The sequence below is a fragment of the Oncorhynchus kisutch genome, linkage group LG24 (assembly GCF_002021735.2).
Source record: "Oncorhynchus kisutch isolate 150728-3 linkage group LG24, Okis_V2, whole genome shotgun sequence".
NCBI lineage: Eukaryota > Metazoa > Chordata > Actinopteri > Salmoniformes > Salmonidae > Oncorhynchus > Oncorhynchus kisutch.
Genome location: NC_034197.2, coordinates 14,899,537 through 14,918,118, shown reverse-complemented (window position 1 = coordinate 14,918,118; position 18,582 = coordinate 14,899,537). Strand labels below are relative to the sequence as shown.

At 45.3% G+C, this 18,582-nt stretch overlaps 1 protein-coding gene across 2 annotated transcripts; it reads right to left on the bottom strand.

Moving 5' to 3' along the window:
- Positions 1 to 1,095: 1,095 nt before the first annotated feature.
- LOC109869853 (trithorax group protein osa-like) lies at positions 1,096 to 18,212 on the bottom strand. 2 transcript variants are annotated; one of them, XM_020460130.2, is made up of 7 exons: positions 17,886 to 18,212; positions 5,959 to 6,181; positions 5,814 to 5,871; positions 5,611 to 5,689; positions 4,891 to 5,450; positions 3,785 to 3,922; positions 1,096 to 3,543 (listed from the first exon to the last, which is right to left on the bottom strand). In XM_020460130.2, exons 2-7 carry the CDS (start codon positions 6,090 to 6,092, stop codon positions 2,986 to 2,988), a joined length of 1,527 nt encoding a protein of 508 aa, XP_020315719.1. In that variant the 5' UTR covers positions 6,093 to 6,181; positions 17,886 to 18,212; the 3' UTR covers positions 1,096 to 2,985. The 2 variants fall into 2 exon arrangements, with proteins under 2 accessions (XP_020315719.1, XP_020315718.1); XM_020460129.2 differs by having other exon boundaries at positions 17,890 to 18,197.
- Positions 18,213 to 18,582: the final 370 nt, after the last annotated feature.

Here is an 18,582-nt window from a genome sequence, read left to right as displayed (position 1 = left end):
AGATGACGGGTGTAGACTAAAAGTGAAGTACTTTCTTACAGGTCCTTTTCCAAAAATACAGAGTTAAAGATAAAATATAAAATAAGAAATAGTGACACGAGGAATAAAAGAGGTCATTGAGGTAGCTATGTACATAAAGGTAGAGGTAAAGTGACTAGGCAACAGGATAGATAAGACAGTAGCAGCAGCGTACGTGGTGAGTGTGGGTGTGTGAGTGTGTGTGTGCGTGGCGTCAGTGTGCACGTGTGCGCATGTTATGTGTGTGGGTGTGTGTTGGGGTGTCAGTGTAAGTACTGTATGTGTGAGTGTGTGGGTAGAGTCCAGTGTGTGCATAGAGTCAGTGCAAGAGAGTTGGTGCAACAAAGGGTCAATGCAGGTAGTCTGGGTAGCCATTTGATTAGCTATTTAGCAGTCTTGTTTAGTAGTCTTATGGTTTGGTGGTAGAATCTTTTCATGGTCCTGTTGGTTCCAGACTTGGTGCACTGGTACCGCTTGCCATGAGGTAGCCGAGAGAACAGTCTATGGCTTGGGTGGCTGGAGTCTTTGACATTTTCTTTGTGCCTTTCTCTGACACTGCCTTGTATAGAGGTCCTAGAAGGCAGGGAGCTTGGCCCCAGTGATGTACTTGGCAGTACTTCCCTTCCCTCTGTAGTGCCTTCCGGTCATGTGCTTTGCAGTTGCGGTACCAAGTGGTGATGCAGCCCGTCAAAATGCTCTCAATTGTGCGGCTGTAGAACTTTTTGAGAATCTGAGGGCCCATATGCCATCTTTTCAGCCTTCTAAGGGGGAAGAGGTGCTGTCGTGCCCTTTTCACAACTGTATGGGTATGTGTAGATCATGTTAATTCCTTAGATCATGATGTTATAATAGACATAATGATGATAATAATAATATCTTATCAGATCATGAACAGTGCATATGGAAAAGGGTCAAATGGAAAGACTGCTTTCGACTGTGCTGTGTTTTAGTGAAGTTAGCTGGCAAGATTGGACAAATAATTATTACCTTCTGGTAAAGGTAATCCTATCTAATTAAAAGGCATATGAGGTAAATGTTTTGATTTTTTAAAAGTCAAGCTTAGAGAAAACACATTTTTCAAAGTGCCACTTTATTACAAAAGTATAAACTTGACCGACATTTTCATGAATATTAATCTTGATATAAAACATTACAATCTTTTTCATTTTTAGCACTTAATTACAAGCTTCGGGCACAAGACCCCGTCGTCTGATTAGCAAACACACAACAGTAGCTGCCACATAAAACTTAGCTGGGCTTTTCAATGAACACATCATAGCTTAAGTGGCTTGGAAAAATGTAACAAAAGCACATCAAACTTCACATTGTAACTTACTTCTATGCAAATTTGCCACCAGAGAAGTCATTCCAAAAACACAACCAAACATAAATAGTAAAAGATAGATTTCTTGACACCAATTATATATTTATTATTATTTCTCTTTTCGTAACATACACACACACACATTGCGTCAACATACATAATAATAATAATAACCACATTGTGTGCTGGTATATTTGGTCAGATGAAGCTTTCTTCTTTAGTATCCAGGTTGAGATGACGTTTTGCGTTATACTTTTTATACTCTCCTTTACAATCTCTGCGTTGGATCGTTGGCATTTATTGTCACTTGCACTGTTGTTGTTTTTTCCTGTATATTTAAGATGTCACTGGGGATCGAGAGTAGATCAAAATGTTCATCAGTGGCGTGATAAGACACAGCTATGGAGGGTTTGTTGATGGATGTCAGTTCCGCCATGCGTTCAGAGTTGAGGATGGTGGAATCACCATCGTCAGTGATCAGGACTGTGAGGCAGAAGCAGTATCTTGGCTGATCCACAGTTTTGAGAGTGATGGTGGAGCTATTCAATTTGTGTGGACTCCACCAGCATGCCCCCTTGACTAGATATGGCCCCTGTAGTTCACATAGTAGTATCCTATCCTCTCTGTGGTGAAGACGAAGGCAGTGACCAACTTGACAATAACAATTACCAGAGATTTCCAGTGACCAAAGCTATCCTGAATCAGAATGACATTTTGCTCTCTAAGAGAAACAAGGCAACATAATAACTAAACAATCAACAACATTATCAAAAAAGAAACCGTTCTTAGATACCACATGACAGTGCTTGATTTGAGTTTTTTTAGCATGCAACATTAAGCAGGCAAAGTGCAAGAAAAAGATCGACAAAATAAAACACTTCATTTACAGATGGCATTGGAGACAGTTGTCAGTCCATGTGATATGTAACAAATGAAAAGGGAAAAATATCTGCTATTATCATCTGAGAATATGGTCAAATTATTTGTGTTTTTTGGGTGGGAAGAAAACAACAATGTGTGCAATTTAGTTAATTATTCTCTCATAATTTGACTCTTGGTCCCTGAGCTTTCAAGTCTTTTGATTCATATTTAATTTCTTTACTTTTAATACTTTTAATTCCTTCCTGAATCACACCTCGACCAACTTGGAGGAAAGGTCTGCCGTACACAGACTAAGTGTTACATAGGGAGTAAACTGAAAGTTGTGCTCATTCCTAAACTAGGGCTCCAGGATTGCCAGTACAATAACACTGTTTTAACCATAGAAATTAATTATATTTCAATGGTTAGACCTGCAAAAATTGGGAAGAATTTTCCAAATGTTCCCTCTAATTGTGCTCTGCACATTGTTAAAATAGTGCTGCCATCCTACAGATATTTCTGTAATAGTTTTGTGCTCATTTCTCATCACTACCTTTGGATTCAAGGTAGGGGTTTGACCCAGCCAAGGGCTTTCTCTTCAGCCCAGGTCGTTAACCACTGACCAACACTGTTGCCCTAGGCTCTGAAAGGCAAGAAGTTATGACTGTAATGTAAACATGTGAGTGAGCATGAGAGGGGCTCAACCAGCTCTCCTCGACCGTGGTCTTCTTTTTAAATGCTAGGAAGGAGGTGAGAGGTCACAGGTAACAGAGGGAGCAGCCTTAGAGCCCAGTGACATACATCTCCATGCCGTCGTTGAAGGTGAAGATGGTGGTGGTGCTGGAAGTGGCAGTTCCGCCCTGCTTCATGTCCCCTATACTCTCGTACAGGTTCTCCCCGGGCAGCAGCAGGGCTTTGGCTGGAAGGTGCTGTAACTTGGGGGTTTGCTGTGTGGGTGGTGGCGGGGGAGGCTGCTGCTGCTGCAAGGGCTGCTGGGACTTCTTCCTTCTGGGCCTGAGGGTGGCGCAGGTGTTGGGAGGCCGTTCGGTTCCTCCAACTCGCTTCCAACCACCACCACCTTCCATAGGCTCATAGGCAGGGTTGCATTCCTCCCCCGTCCCGATGGACTCGTAACAGTGGTCCTCCAGAGTTGCAGAGGCTCCTCCGACAGGCTTCCCTTCCTGCGGGGCCCAGTTCTGGGGCTTGACCACCACACTGAACCCACCGTCTCGGTCCCGGTCCCGGTCACCGCGTCCCAAGGTACGGAAGCCAATGTTTGCTGGGGGAGACCCAGGAACAGTTCTCTTCTTCTTGACTGGTTTGGAGTACATCTCTGCAGCCTGGAAAACACACAGCACAGGACAACCCTCAGTACTAATCAGTCTGATAAACACAACACATACTTTGTAATGACAAACATACTCACCAGAGGAGGCTGTTGGGAGAAGCTATAGGAGGACGGGCTCATTGTAATGGTTGGAATGGCACCCACGTTTGACTCCGTTCCATTAATTCCATTCCAGCCATTACAATGAGCGCGTCCTCCTATACATCCACCCACCAACTTCCACTGATACTCACCGTAGCAGTAGATGGCTGAATGTTCTCTCCACTGTGAGGACTCAGAGGGCCTAAGGGTTTGTTTTGGAGCATGATGATGTCATCATCCTCTGGAGGCTTCCATATATACTGCTCTCCATTACCCATGAACACTGCCTCCTGCCAGCCAATCAGAGAACGGGAAGAACGGGTTGTCAACACATCACATATGATTGAGATGAAACACAAACAAACAAAACATAGTGCTTTTGTATAATACTTGGGAGAGTGTAATGCAAAGTTCAGTTACAGGCTTACAGGCTTATTATTTAAAATGCCTTTGCTCTCCTCTGCTAAGGAGTATACAAGTCATTCTTTGTGTGCAAACATACATATAAATGCATTACATTACATTAGCACTCTAAACATCTCAATGAAATGTTTAGCTCTCAACAGAATTACTTGAGCTGCAGAGGCATCAGGAGAAATTGACTAAGATTCAATGCTCTCTAGGGGCTGCCTAGGGACCCAGCATCCATGACAGATCCTAAAGAAGATGCATGCTCATTCATAACACCTCAAACAGCCTTGCAGGCATAAATGTAGGAAGCATCTAGATTCTAGACCATTACAGTTGATTCATGCAAGCTGTACAGCTCTACTTTATTGGAGCACAGGGGATACTAACCAAATCAAGTATACATTATGTATATTAAAACTAGGATTAGAGACTTGACTTAAAGTACCACATCTTGTGGATTTTAACTGATAGGTGCAGCTTGCTGTTTGAATGACAGGACAGCCAAGCAGCACCATTGTCTTTCTGCAGGGATAATGATCTGTGTTTCAATGCATTGCGTCATCTATATGGCATTGAGCCCGAGAGAGCAGCGCTGTGAAGAATGCTAAGTACAAAACGTAATCTTATACAAAACACACAAACATACACACACACACAGTCTGTGAGTAATACATGTAGTGAACTGGAAGTACATAAAGAGACATGTATAAACAGGCAGGAAAATGCAGTGAAATTAATCACCATTTCTGCACACATGGCCTTCGTCAAGGTCTGACTTTCAGACTCCCCCAATGAACAGAAATCTGTATCTGTATAATTCTGTATTATCAGCCTTTTTTCTACCAACCTTGGGGAAGGTGGGCAGGTTGAAGGCCTCCGCGTTTTTCCGGAGCATCTTAACGCTGTGAGGGTGTGGCGGAAGCGGGGCAGGATGTGAAGGTGGGGCGTGGCGAGGGGGCGGCACCGGTGCCTCCCCCATATCCGTCCCACTATCTCTCTTTTGGGGGACAGCCTTGTCCACCTTCAGGAGCTTACGGACGCAGGCGTACTCTGCAGTAGTCTCCGGGGGGTGTGGAGGAGCCATGGCCTGGGGGATGGGATCTGGCTCGAGGAGCAGTTCATTCAACCCATCCCCGTCTGGGTCAGGGGGGGCAGGGGTGTTGGCTGGGACGGCCGGAGGGGCTGGGGTGTCTGTCTCTCCGGCCCTGCCCACTATGGCGTAGAGGTTGTTATCAGGGCCACGCTTCGGGGAGGAGCGTTGACCGACCTCAGAGTAGGTGTGCTCCTCTCCCGTACCAGAGGGTACCTGGGGTAGCGTCCGTCCCCCAGAGCGCAGGTCAGAGTTGGACCGGCGGCTGGGCAGCAGCAGGAGGTCCATGCTGGCCGGACGGTTCTTTTTGGATGACTCTGCAGGACACATGGAAACCAGAAAGGTTAGCATTCTTTCACACCTAAATAAAAGAAGGCTTTGTAAAAGGTGTCAATTTCATTGTTTGTTATGTAGTGAAGATTTCTCGAAATGGAGCTCAACATTTGTGATAGTCTTATACCTAAGAGTTCTACTCACTCTTGCCATTACAGTTTAGCTTGTTCATCTCACCGTCCGACTTGCTGATGGAACGCAGCCTTGACTGCTTGAGTATACTCTGAAAACACACAAACAAATTATAGTTTTTCTCAATCGCTTGAATGCATAATGTATCCATGCTTTACCTAAAATGATGCTCACAGCTAAGGTAAATGTGGTAATATGAGGGATTCTCTGCTCACCATGTCCATCAGCCTGTGCTTCCCACCTTCACTGGAGACATTATGCGTCTTTCCCTTCCTATAATAAACACAACATTTCATGTACTATAAAGACGCAAATAGCTGTGTGCGTGTGCACATGGTCATGGTCATTAACTCGTCTCACCTCTGGCAGCCCACACAGAGCACCACGATGAGGATGGTGACGACGAAGGCTGAGGCAGCAGCGATAGCGCCCAGCAGCAGGACCTTGCCGTAGGAAGGAGACGTGAAGTTCAGCCCGTCCTGCATGGAGGCCATGTGGGAGCGCTGGCGCTCGCTCTCTCACAACCACACACTCACCACACACATGCACACCGCACACGTAGGCACCACAACCTCCCTGGGCTCTGCAGAGACGGAGAAGGAGAGGAAAGGACTGTGTGTTTGTCATACAGATCAGCTGCTCTTATTTAAGCCCACGGAATTGGAAGGGGGAATGGGGAACTTGGGAACACATATCATTCAAATAAAAAGGAGAAGACATCATGAAAAACAGTTGCTTGAATTGCTCCATTTATTCCATTGCTCCAAGGACCAACAAAAGAAAGACATAGGAATAACCAAGAGATCAACCACAGCACTTCTGACCTCCTTTTCTTTGTCCTCTTTTCCTCTCCACTGACTGTCATTTGCCCTGTGGCATCTTTATCTTCCTTGGCTCGTTAAGGATTTGGGGCATTTCTGACACATCCACAAAACGTCAGGTACCTAACCTGTTGTGTCCGAAGAGCCCATAGTACTACAATCAACATCAGTGGAATTAATATCCAGATTCAAATGTGTGCTGGACTTTATCTTTGAAACTACGCTTAATCTTTAGTCTTCAGGGACCACCCTCACCAGGACCTTTCCTCTACACACACATATGCTATACCAATCATCCCTGCAAGAAACCAGTTGAAGATATGCTGACATATGTGTTTGTTTAAGTGTAATGTAATTCACCCCACGTAACTATCATGATTTGCCCCATGTTTGAATCAATCCTGCACAACAGTGTAAATATTAACAGGGTCAATGAGTCACATGGAAGCTAAAAATACTGTAACACAGACACAGGAACAGAGAGAGGCACACATCATTATCTTATTCCAAAACCAAAGAGAAGATAGAGAACAGAGGAAACCATCTTTTCTTTGATTATATTGTCCTCCAAGCTTTTTCCTCTCTCAGTGAAAGAGGAGTGTAAGGTGGACGGTTTGATTGAAACAAAGAGGAAAAGTCCTTATCAGGATTATTTCATGATGCCCTCCAAATCTCAAAGCGACAGCAAATATGTTTCTGATATAACTGTCCTGGCTGACTAATCAGTCGCATATTTTCACAAAATCCGTTCAATTTATTGAACTACATGACTACAGAAGAAAACACCAAGTATTTTGAACCAGTAATCCCCAAGGTGCCTAATTTTGAAACAGGTTCCCGAATCTCTTCTCACAGGTATATTCATTGGTGAATATACTGTCACGCTCTTTATACTGTACATTACAATTCATATGACTCATTTCACTCTGATCTATAGTCTAAAGTCTCTCTATACCTTCAACTTTACGACTTCTCCAGAGTTCATCATAGCCTCTTGTTGACTAACAGTTGAAGTTGAGTCGGGATGGTCTCAATTAGTACAGAAGGAAAGAGTTATATCGCTTAACTTTGTCTCTGCATGTGGCTATGGTTGGACATCTGTGCTTCTGAATATATTTATGCTAACTATGGAGTGCCATAACCTGGCATGAAAAACATTTGACATTTAAATTCTCAGGTCACACAGCATGCTGAGGTACAGTATAAGGTGTTCTTTATGTCCTTGTTAACAGAGGAACATTGTTTTCTGCACTACTACCCCCATCTCCCCCCAAACACTGGCTCAGACCAGCTGCTAGGTAATTAGGAGGTACTGTGATGTATGTCCAGTTTCACAGGTGCTTTTCCCCTCTTCAATTAACTCCCATTAGGTTCCTTTTATATTTGTATCTCTCGCACACAAAAACAAAACCCTTATCTCCCATGACTGTCTGACATCCCTATCGCTCAACCATTTCTTCAGTTAGACATAATAGTAAATTGGCGGCAGGGTAGCCTAGTGGTTAGAGCGTTGGACTAGCAACTGAAAGGTTGCAAGTTTGAATCCCCGAGCTGACAAGTTACAAATCTGTCGTTCTGCCCCTGAACAGGCAGTTAACCCACTGTTCCTAGGCCATCATTGAAAATAAGAATTTGTTCTTCACTGACTTGCCTAGTAAAATAAAGGTAAAAAAATAAAAATAATCTATTGGCTCCTACACACTGAAACAGAGAGCTCTGCACTGAATCTTGTTCCGGTACAGCGAAAATGGGATGGGGTGTGTTTGGGGGGGGGGGGTTCTGGGCAGGTGGGGGAAGTTTTGAGCTGTGCGCCTTTGTGCCTGCATCATTCATTATATAGAAATAGATGAGGTTGTGAAGAATGTAGCACTGATTTGCAACATATGGATATTCCACACAGGGAATTTCAAAACCAACAGATATGCATGTTTCTGCCAAGTGTTGATATCTTTAAAGCATTTATCTTATGTCCTCCTTGGGAATTGGAGTAAATAATTGGTGGAATGCACACACATTATTTTTTGGTTTTAGCCAAAAGAGTGTCTATGGTCAGATCAATTCAGTGGCTATGGGACCAATGTGCCAATTTGGTAGGCACTTACATTGTTAGTATTGTTGCTCATTAGCATACCAGTGTGGGTATCCAAAATGGCTGAAGCAGCTCAGATAAATTAGCCTTAGCCTTGCCATTGCAGTGGGCTGTGGTGGTGGTCTGTACAGTGCTAGTAGGGCACATGTTTACATTCTAAATTATATGGGAGAGAAAGTACTGATTCTTCCAAAAATATGGTTTCATCCTTCAGCTGTTCTCGTAAGTATGATACAGAGTGCTCTCAACAGGGCACAAACACAAACTGTGCTCTTTCTTGACTCGCAAATTAGTCCCTGCTTGATAAATATGAATAGAATTTATTAATAAATGACATTTCGCAACAGTAGAGAGCCAACCACTACATACCTGTACAGATCTTTTGGCAATGACTGTACAATACATTGTGGCAGGAAACATGCTTAGTAACACATCTGTATTACCTTACAACTTAACGGACATACCTATATATTGTATACTGTGTGTAAAGCATGTCATAAAAGTGTTAAATACAGGGGATGTATAAACAGGAGAGGTGAACAAACCTTTAACTTTACACAATTTAAATAGAATTAGAATTCAAATGTCTTTAAGTGCTTTCCAACTCCCTCCCCAGAGTTGACCCAGAATATATATTTTGTAACACTCTCACAATAATATCCTGAATATTCTGAAATACCCAAATGGATGCAGAAAGACATATTCTATTCATTCAGAAATCTGACAGTGTATCTATGTTCTGAGAACAGAACACAGATGTTTTGAGCAAGGGTAAGGCAAGAGGAAGTAGAGCAGAGTAAGGCTGAAAGGAGGGTGAGGAAGAAAGAGAGAGGCAGTCACATCAGTGTGTGCGTGGGAGTTCCCGTGACAGGTGTTTTGAAGGAGCTGAAAAGCCGATGATGAGAGGAGACTGTTACATTTCCAGAGCCAGGTTCCCAGAGCTGCTGCCTTGTTGTCTCTGTCGGTCCACCTCCTCCTCCTCCCAAAATATTCTACTCTACTCTCTCTCTCTCTCTCTCTCTATCCCCTGCCTTACCCCTTGGCTCATAGTCAGAGTGACGCCTCGGCACTGCAGTGTAATCTCTGGCCCTGGAGCAGCTTTCTCTAAGCCAACCAATTGGACGTTGTGCTCTGAGCAGAGCAAAGCAGTCAAATGGCCCTCCACCAGAGGCTCCTCTGCTAAACAAAGCCCCTCTCCCCAGCCACAGAGAAAACCCCCCCATCCTATGGCAATCTACTATGTGCTTAAACCTCAAACTGTAAATGTTCATTGTTCTTCTACCCCTTGTGTTGCCCTACCTGTCTGTGTGTTACTGGGGTGACAGGAGGCTGGGCATGTCAGGGTATAAGGGAGCTAAGAACAGGACATGTGGTGTGGGTCCTTGAGAGGCCATAGAGACAAGTTTTAGAGCATGTTGATGCACCTCTTTATGCCTACATTATGTCTTTAAGCCTGCATCTGCATGCACATCTGTTTTGTGGAGAAGGGATCCGCATGTGTATTTCATTTGTATAGTCTGGAAAGGGTACTGGGTTGGAAATCGTAAAAAAGGGTACAAGCTAGCCGACAACTCAATGAGCGTGCCGAACGCCTCCCAGAACCGGCACGAGATCTCAGCACCCCGGTCGGAGACCATGTCCACTGGGAATCTGAGGATACGGAAGACGTGCTGTGCTGCACCATAAGCTGGGCCGTCTCCTTGGCCGAGGGTAGTTTTGGGAGGGGAATGAAGTGGGCGGCTTTGGAAAACCAGTCAACCACAGCCAGGATGGCAGTGTTGCCCTCAGACGGGGGGAGACCCATGACGAAATCCAGGGATATATGGGACAAGGGACGGTGAGCGACAGGCAGTGGTTGAAGCAGACCAGCCGGAACTTCCCGAGGAGTCTTGTTCTGTGCACAGACCGTGCAGGCGGCGACAAACAAGGCAACATCCGAAACCATAGTAAGCCACCAAAAGCGTTGTCTGACGGGAACCCGGGTGGCAGCCAAGCCTGGAGGAATGGGCCAAATCCAAAACCGCGGACCGGACTGCGTCAGGCACAAACATCCGATTATCTGTGCCCCCCCCCCATCTGTTTCCCTATACCCTAGCTGAGTGCTGTCGCCAGGCACGAGGTGGGAAGGGATCCGGGGTGGTAAAGGTTGGGTTATAGCGGCGAGACATGGCATCCGGGCTTGACGTTCTTGGACCCCGGCCGGTAGGAGAGGGTAAAAGTTGAGATAGGTAAACAGCAGGGTCCATCTCGCCTGTCTGGCGATTGGCCGTGTGGAGATACTGCATGTTTTCGTGGTCGGTCCACACAATGAACGGATGTACCGCCCTTTCTAGCCAATGCCTCCATTCCTCCAACGCCATTTTCACCGCAGTGGGAGAAGAAGGCACAGGGATGCAGCTTAAGGTCCAGGGCAGAACCTTGGGACAGGACAGCCCCCACTCCGACATCTGAAGCATCGGCCTTCACCACGAACTGACGGGAAGGGTCAGGATGAGCCAAGATAGGAACAGTGGTGAAGCTGCGTTTGAGGTCCCGGAATGCTCGGTCAGCGGCAGAGGACCACGTGAACGGAACCTTGGTAGAGGTGAGTGCAGACGGGGAGACCAGGGTGCTGTAACCCAGGATAAAGCGGTGTAAAAATTTGCAAACCTCAGGAAGCATTGCAGCTGCACCCTGGATATAGGCTAAGGCCAATCCACCCCCGCTTACACCTTCCTGGGATCCATCTGGACACTCCCAGCAGAGATGATAGCCCAGAAAGGGAATGGTGGAGCAATGGAATTTGCACTTTCCACCTTAACAAACAGCTGGTTCTCCAGAATGTGCTGGAGAACCTGTCTGACTTGGAGCACGTGTTCTTGGGGGGAGCGGGAGAAGACAAGGATGTCATCAATGTAGACGAAGACGAACCGGTTCAACATGTCACGGAGAACATCATTCACCAGAGCCTGGAACACAGCAGGGGCGTTGGTGTGGCCAAACGGCATGACCAGATATTCGTAGTGGCCGCTGGCCGTGTTGAAGGAGGTCTTCCACTCGTCCCCCTCTCGTATCCGCACCAGGTGGTAGGCATTTCGTAGATACAGCTTGGAGAAAACAGTGGCCCCCTGGAGTGGCTCGAAGACAGAGGAAATGTGGTAGTAGATAACGGTTCTTCACAGTAATGGCATTGAGTTCCTGGTAATCAATGCACGGGCACAAGGTCTTGTCCTTTTTCTCCACGAAGAAGAACCGATGTAGGTCTCCATAGCCTTGGTCTCTGGTCCCGACAGAGAGTACAGACGTCGCCGGGGCGGCTGGTGCTAGGGAGAAGGTCAATCCCACAGTCATAGGGATGGTGCGGCAGAAGGGAAGTAGACCAGGGCTTGCTGAACACCTTCCGGAGGTCCTGGTACTCCGCGGGAATGGAGGAGAGGTCTGGAGTAACTTCCGAGCCCCTAGGAAGACGTCCCGGGTCAGGTTGCGCTGACTTCAGACAATGGGCGGGGCAGATCGGACTCCAGCCCATGATAGCACCCCTAGACCAGTTGATGAGGGGATTGTGTCGCTGGAGCCAGAAGAATCCCAAAACCATGGGAATCTGGGGAGACTTGATGAGCAGGAATTGAATGGTCTCGCTGTGATTCTCTGACACACGTAGGTTGATGGGAGTGGTGTTATGGGTGACCCGACCTATAGAGTGCCATCTAGAGCTCTACCATCCATGGGAATGGAGAGGGGCTGAGTGGGGATGTTCAGCTTGGTAGCCAGTCTGGCGTCCAAAAAGCTCTCATCGGCCCCAGAGTCAATGAGGACACGGAGAGATTTGGACTGGTTTCCCCACAGCAGAATGGCATGAAAAGGGGTGCGAGTAAGGGAAGCAGAAAAGTTCTCCATATGGCCCACCAGAGTACTCGCTCCTACCGGTGAGCCTGGTCTTTTAATGGACAAGAGGACACAAAATGACCAAAAGTCTCACAATACAGACAGCTCTTTGTGTTGATCCTGTATTGCCGTTCCGCTGGCAACAGCTCACCTCTGCCGAGTTGCATAGGCTCGGGAAACAGTGCCTCAGCTGTCTTCGGCAACTCTTGAGGGAGGTCGGGAAACCTCGGGTGCTCTCGGCAACGGGACTGTTGGGGACTTCAGGGATGACTTTGAGGCGAGGTGGAATTCCTGGGCATGTGAGCGAAATTTTATTTCCTCTCCATCCGTCATCCCGTAATCGCCCATGGTCAAAGTGATGAGGGAATCAAGATCTGTGGGTAACTCCCGAGCTGCAAACGTGCGAAAATCCACTGCATACTCGAACACACTGCGGGCATCCTGCTGGAGCTGGATTAGCTTCCGGGCAGCTTCTCTTCTGGAGAAAAGGGCATCAAAATCCTTCCTCACCTCTCCCACGAACCCCTCCAGACTCACACACATTGTTGTTCCCATACAGCGGTAGCCCAGGTGAGAGCCCTACCGGACATCAGCGTGATGAGGTAGGCTATCTTGGAGCGATCCGAGGGGAAGGACGAGGGCTGAAGCTGTAAAATGAGGACACACTGAGCTAGAAACGCCCGACAGGTGCTCGGCTCTCCATTAAAGCATTCCGCGGAGGTAAGCGGGGCTCCCGGGAAGGTGGAGTAGCCGGTGGGGCGGTGCTGCTAACCGCCGGGTTACTGCGGGGCGGTGGGGTTACCACCGTGGCAGGCTGTCTCCCAGACAATCCGCGGAATTGCTCCAGCAACATGTCCAATGTCCGGTCATGGCGCTCAGCCAAAGTTTGGACCCCCTCCATGGAGGATCCTTGGGAGGAGATGGCATTGGGCAGCTGGTCCGGGTCTGCTCAGTCATGGCCAGTTTGTACTATCACGTTTGAGGTAAGACCCAGATGCAGACAGCGTTGAAGAAACAAAAGGGGCAGGCAAGTCAGGCAGGGGTCAATAATCCAGCGAAGGTATAAAGGGTCCAGAACGGCAGGCAGTCTCAGTGTCTTGGCAGGCAGAACGGTCAAAACCAGGAAGGACTAGAAAACAGGAGCAGGAAAACAGGCAGGAGCAGGGGAAATGCTGGTAGGTATGAATGAAAAAAACGAACTGGCAACAGACAAACAGAGAACACAGGTATAAATAAACAGGGGATAATGGGGAAGATGGGCGACACCTCGAGGGGGGGGGGAGACAAGCACACAGACAGGTGAAACAGATCAGGGTGTGACAACTTAATTTAATATAAAAGGCTTTTCTATTTCAATATTGGTACACAATTTCTATAATATCAAAGGTACTCATTTGGGGTGCCTAAATGAGAATGACACATAATGACTAAAGGAATGCCTTTTTACTGGTGGTCTGTGATCTGCTTAGCCATCACATCATCAAAAACTTTCACACACACCAGGGTTGGACCAAATTTAGAATTTAATTGAGAAAGCCTCGTGCATTTTAATTCAATTCATGACTTTGAATTGAAGTAGTGAACAGGATAGAGAATTGCAATTTGAATCATTTAATTTAGAGAAATGAGAAAATGCTGCTTCTATTCAATATTAGGTGTAGTCTATACAAATATATATATTTGACATAAACCATATCATTATATTCACGTATATCAAAAATTGTTGAAACAATTGATTTTCAGGACAAACTCTAAAAATGAATAATCAAGGAAAACAGAACCTGTATGCGAAAATTCTAAGTTATTATATTTCATTAATCAGTCTTAAAGGACCCCCGTGAGGAAGTTGCCGCAACTATTTTGACGTAATTGATCCATGGCACGAAGCCAGGTGTGGGAATTTCCACGTGTTGATCAAAAACAAGGGCACTGTCAGCCGTCAGTGTAGCTAGCTAGCATGCTAACTTTATCTAGCTAGCTAATGTTATCTGTTGTTGCTGTGTTTTTTTTTTTAACTACACCGCATTCAAAAGATTTGCCAGCTGACTATGGCTTCTAAAACTGGACTTGTCATAAGCACTAATTTAGGGAAAACTTTGCCACAGATGGAAACCACTGGCCTATCTTTGACTTCGCAATCTATTGTTGTCTCCAAAGTTATGGCATTTTCCATGAATTGCGGCAGGCAAATCCACCATAGAAACAGTTAGAGGAAATTGTGATGAAGCTCCAGAAATTATGGATAACTATTGAAAGATAGCTGATATGCGTTTTTCTACATTGTAATGGACACGGTGCAACCTTTGGTAGGTAGGCTGCTGGCAGGTTTCAGCTGCAGTACAACAAAGCCAAGTCAGATCATGCTCATAGTTCTCACAGGGGAAGTGAAATGATAGGCTACAATGACTTTGCTCATGATCATGCATGCCACAAATGACACGCCACAAATGATAAGTTCCTTGAATTTTATTTTGTGAGTGCCCTTTCATTATCTGGATAGACACTTGTGGTTTCTAGCTAACGTTACTGTCACGCCCTGACCATAGAGAGCCTTTTTATTCTCTATTTTGGTTAGGTCGGGGTGTGACTAGGGTGGGTGATCTAGTGTGTTTATTTCTACGTTGGCCTGGTATGGTTCCCAATCAGAGGCAGCTGTTTAGCGTTGTCTCTAATTGGGGATCATATTTAGGCAGCCATTTCCCTACTGTGTTTTGTGGGATCTTGTTTTTGTATTGTTGCCTGTGAGCACTTCATTTATGTCACGTTTCGTTCATTCTTTATTGTTTTTGTGCGTTTCACTCAAATAAACATGTGGAACCCAGATCACGCTGCGCTTTGGTCCGAGTATGCTTCCAACGATGATCGTGACAGTTACACCAATCAAAGCAGTGCAGTGTGTAGTTAAGCAAAACTTTAGTGGTCAAAACCATTCATCTTGGGGGCGACAGTGGGAGCAGGTTTTCAAAGGCTATCATATCACGCAATTATATATTTGACCATTTATAAAATGGTCATATAGCTCAAAAATAAGTGAAAATGTACGAATTATCCAATGGATATGATAATTTTCTGGTAAAAAAAAAAAAAAAAACGTTTGTGCCCCTTGTTTTAATTTGCACCATGGCTCAGGCGGCCAAGTGGACACATGGCTGTTTGACTCATCTCAGTCACGAAGAGGAATAACTTTGCAGCTGTTTGTAATTAATAAACAAAGCCATGCTGGTGGGTGGTAACATTAAAATAAAACCCAGCACTGAAACGAAACATAGGCTAAAAATCATTTGTACGAAAAGACCGCATTCACACGGATTTGAACGAAGTGGGCAGTTCGGATTTGTCAATTCAAGCCGAAATATATCATACTTTGACTAAAACGATGACTTATTGACTTAAATCATTGTGCAACATCATGGGTAATATTTGGCCTTCGTTTCTCATCTCGAAAAAGTCGATTTCTACTGGTGTGGGCCTTTAAATTTTGTTCAGTATGGCAAAAAATAAATAATACATTTCACAGAAAGCATTAGTTAAACCCTCAAGTTGACCATGAGGACTTCAAAAAGAAGCCAAATAAATGAAATGGTTGGTGGAAATATAATTGGCTATTGTAAGCGCTATGTTTAAAATAGTATATGAACATTGTTTCTAGAGAACAGTTATATATTCTTTATTATCTGGAAGTGTGACCTGTCAGATTCAATGAAACTCTCATGTTCTTTTGCTGAGTGGAATTTCTTTGAATTGGACTGAATTGAATTCTACGTCATGTCACTCAAGCTGAAATTCAAATTCTACATCCTGTGGGGTGTGGCCAATTCAACTTGAATTCCAACTCATGAGTTGATTGGGAGTCAATTCCACAATTCTGAATTGAGCACAACCCTGACACACACACACACACACACACTCATATGCAAACAGATACATTGTCTCTGTTCTCTCTATGTCCTGAACTCACCCTGGCCACAGCAAGCATAGCACTTAAGTCCTGATCAATCAATTGGGAGATGATGTGGAGAGCAGCCCCACCTTTTATCTGTGAGTCATTCCAGCCACACACATACAGACACACACACACACAGACAGACACCATGAGCACATTGAGCCACAATTCAATCTGTGTGTGTGTGTGTGTGTGTGTGTGTGTGTGTGTGTGTGTGTGTGTGTGTGTGTGTGTGTGTGTGTGTGTGTGTGTGTGTGTGTGTGTGTGTGTGTGTGTGTGTGTGTGAGAGAGAGAGAGAGAGAGAGAGAGAGAGAGAGAGAGAGAGAGAGAGAGGGGGGGGGGGGGAGGGTAAAGGAGACATGATGATGATGTGAATGAGGTCAGATGCTTGCTTGCAATAACATTAACCATTTTAGCCTTGAGTGAGGGAGAATATTGTCCGTGAAAGGATTCTCAGTAGCATGTATTCATCCATGCATTTAAGTGTGCACTGAATGCTAAATAGATCTATAAAGGCTTAGGCTACTAGAAGGAGCTGGCTCATACACTGGCCCTGTGGTTCTTCTCTCCCTGGCTCTGAGCTCCAACTGAGATTAATTTGTCTGCACCCTTTGCTGCTGACAAAAGCAAATCCCAAACCACCTTCTCCTTTGATACATTTTACCCTGTAGCAAACTCAAATGCATTTCGTCTTCTCCACAAGTAGGCTACACACAATGTTTCCTATTCAACCTCTTCATTATGCATCAGTCGAGTAGCCTGGTATGTGAGCCTAATGATTTGCGCCCTTGCCTGCACTGCACACCGCGACTCTCTCATAGGTTGAATGGGTTTTAACATCTCATCGAGAACCCCGACAGCTCAAACTGCAGTGATTCCGGAGACAACAGGTTAGAGACCAAACACGGAGCAGGCATAGCTGGCACAACATGACTCTAGCCATGACAGAGAGACTGGGTGTGAACACGCGAGGTGAATTTGGCAGTGCCAAGGCATATGAGAGAATCACCAAAAAGGTTCAGAGACACACGCACACATGAGAATCGATGTAGAGATTGTTATGTGTGCGTGTTCTCATTCACTGACCAAGCTTGGTGATCTCTTATCGAACACAAATATTTGTCTAAAATGAATTATCTTTATGATTCAAAGAAGCCTCTCGAATACTAAGCATGCGATGTAAACGTAGTCTAGCCTATACATAACGTTTCCATAATGCATGCAATTACATTAAGGTTCTCTGACGAATCGGTTAATTAGACGTCTAATCACAAAAGGCAGTTAATGAAGTGACATTATGGCTGCTGCACACGTGTCTGCTCTATTAAATGCATGACCCCTTGGAAATAAAGGTAACGGAGCCTGTGAACACAAAGGGAAAAAATCGCGAGGAGAAATGCATTTAGCTTACCAATCAATTATCAAATTGAAAAATATTAATAAGCTAATCAAATTTATGTCAGCAGAAAAGCTATAATACAATTATGGGGATATATGAAAATCCCACATGCTGGAAAAGAGAGACATGCTCTAGGCAGAGCATTGCGCCAGGAGCTGATCTCATACTCACTCACTCAGCTCAGAGATTCTGGAGGCGCGACGCGCGCAGCGTCCACTTTGGTCTGTTCCTTCAATTTCTGCGTCCACTCAGACCATCCACTCCCCGCTAGCATAATCAATTAAAGCGATAACTGGAGCCTCTTGTGTGAGAAAACATGAGCCTAATGCACCATTGCATTTGGCATTTTTGGACACCTGCGCAAAAAGCAAAGCAAGCAGACAGATTAACTATTTTCCTCTGTATCCCCTGTGTTGTATCGAACCGTCAGATGTTCCTCCACAGTTTTTCAAGCCCCCTCCATCTCTACACTATGCCTCAGCTCGGTGGTAGAGCCATGTGACAGGGGAACTGGAGAACCCCAATTATGAATTTGTGATTTGCTTCTAGCGTCATCTCTCGGAAGGATGGAGAAGTGCTGTGAATGGAGTGCGTGGAGATTGGAATAACATTTCAATCTAAACCATCACACAGATGTGGACGTCTGAGGTGAAATAGATGACCATGTGTAATAATAATGTGGTAAGTGGTAGCCTGATGCTTTGAAATGACCAAGGATGGGTCATAATTTGGTTGATCAGGCTGTGTTACCACATCACTGGATGAAAACAAATAATTATTATGATGTGTTTTATTGTGTCACAGTCATAGAACTGCTGTTTGACAAAAGTGCTGACAAATCATCACCACGAATCCAACCTGGCCTATT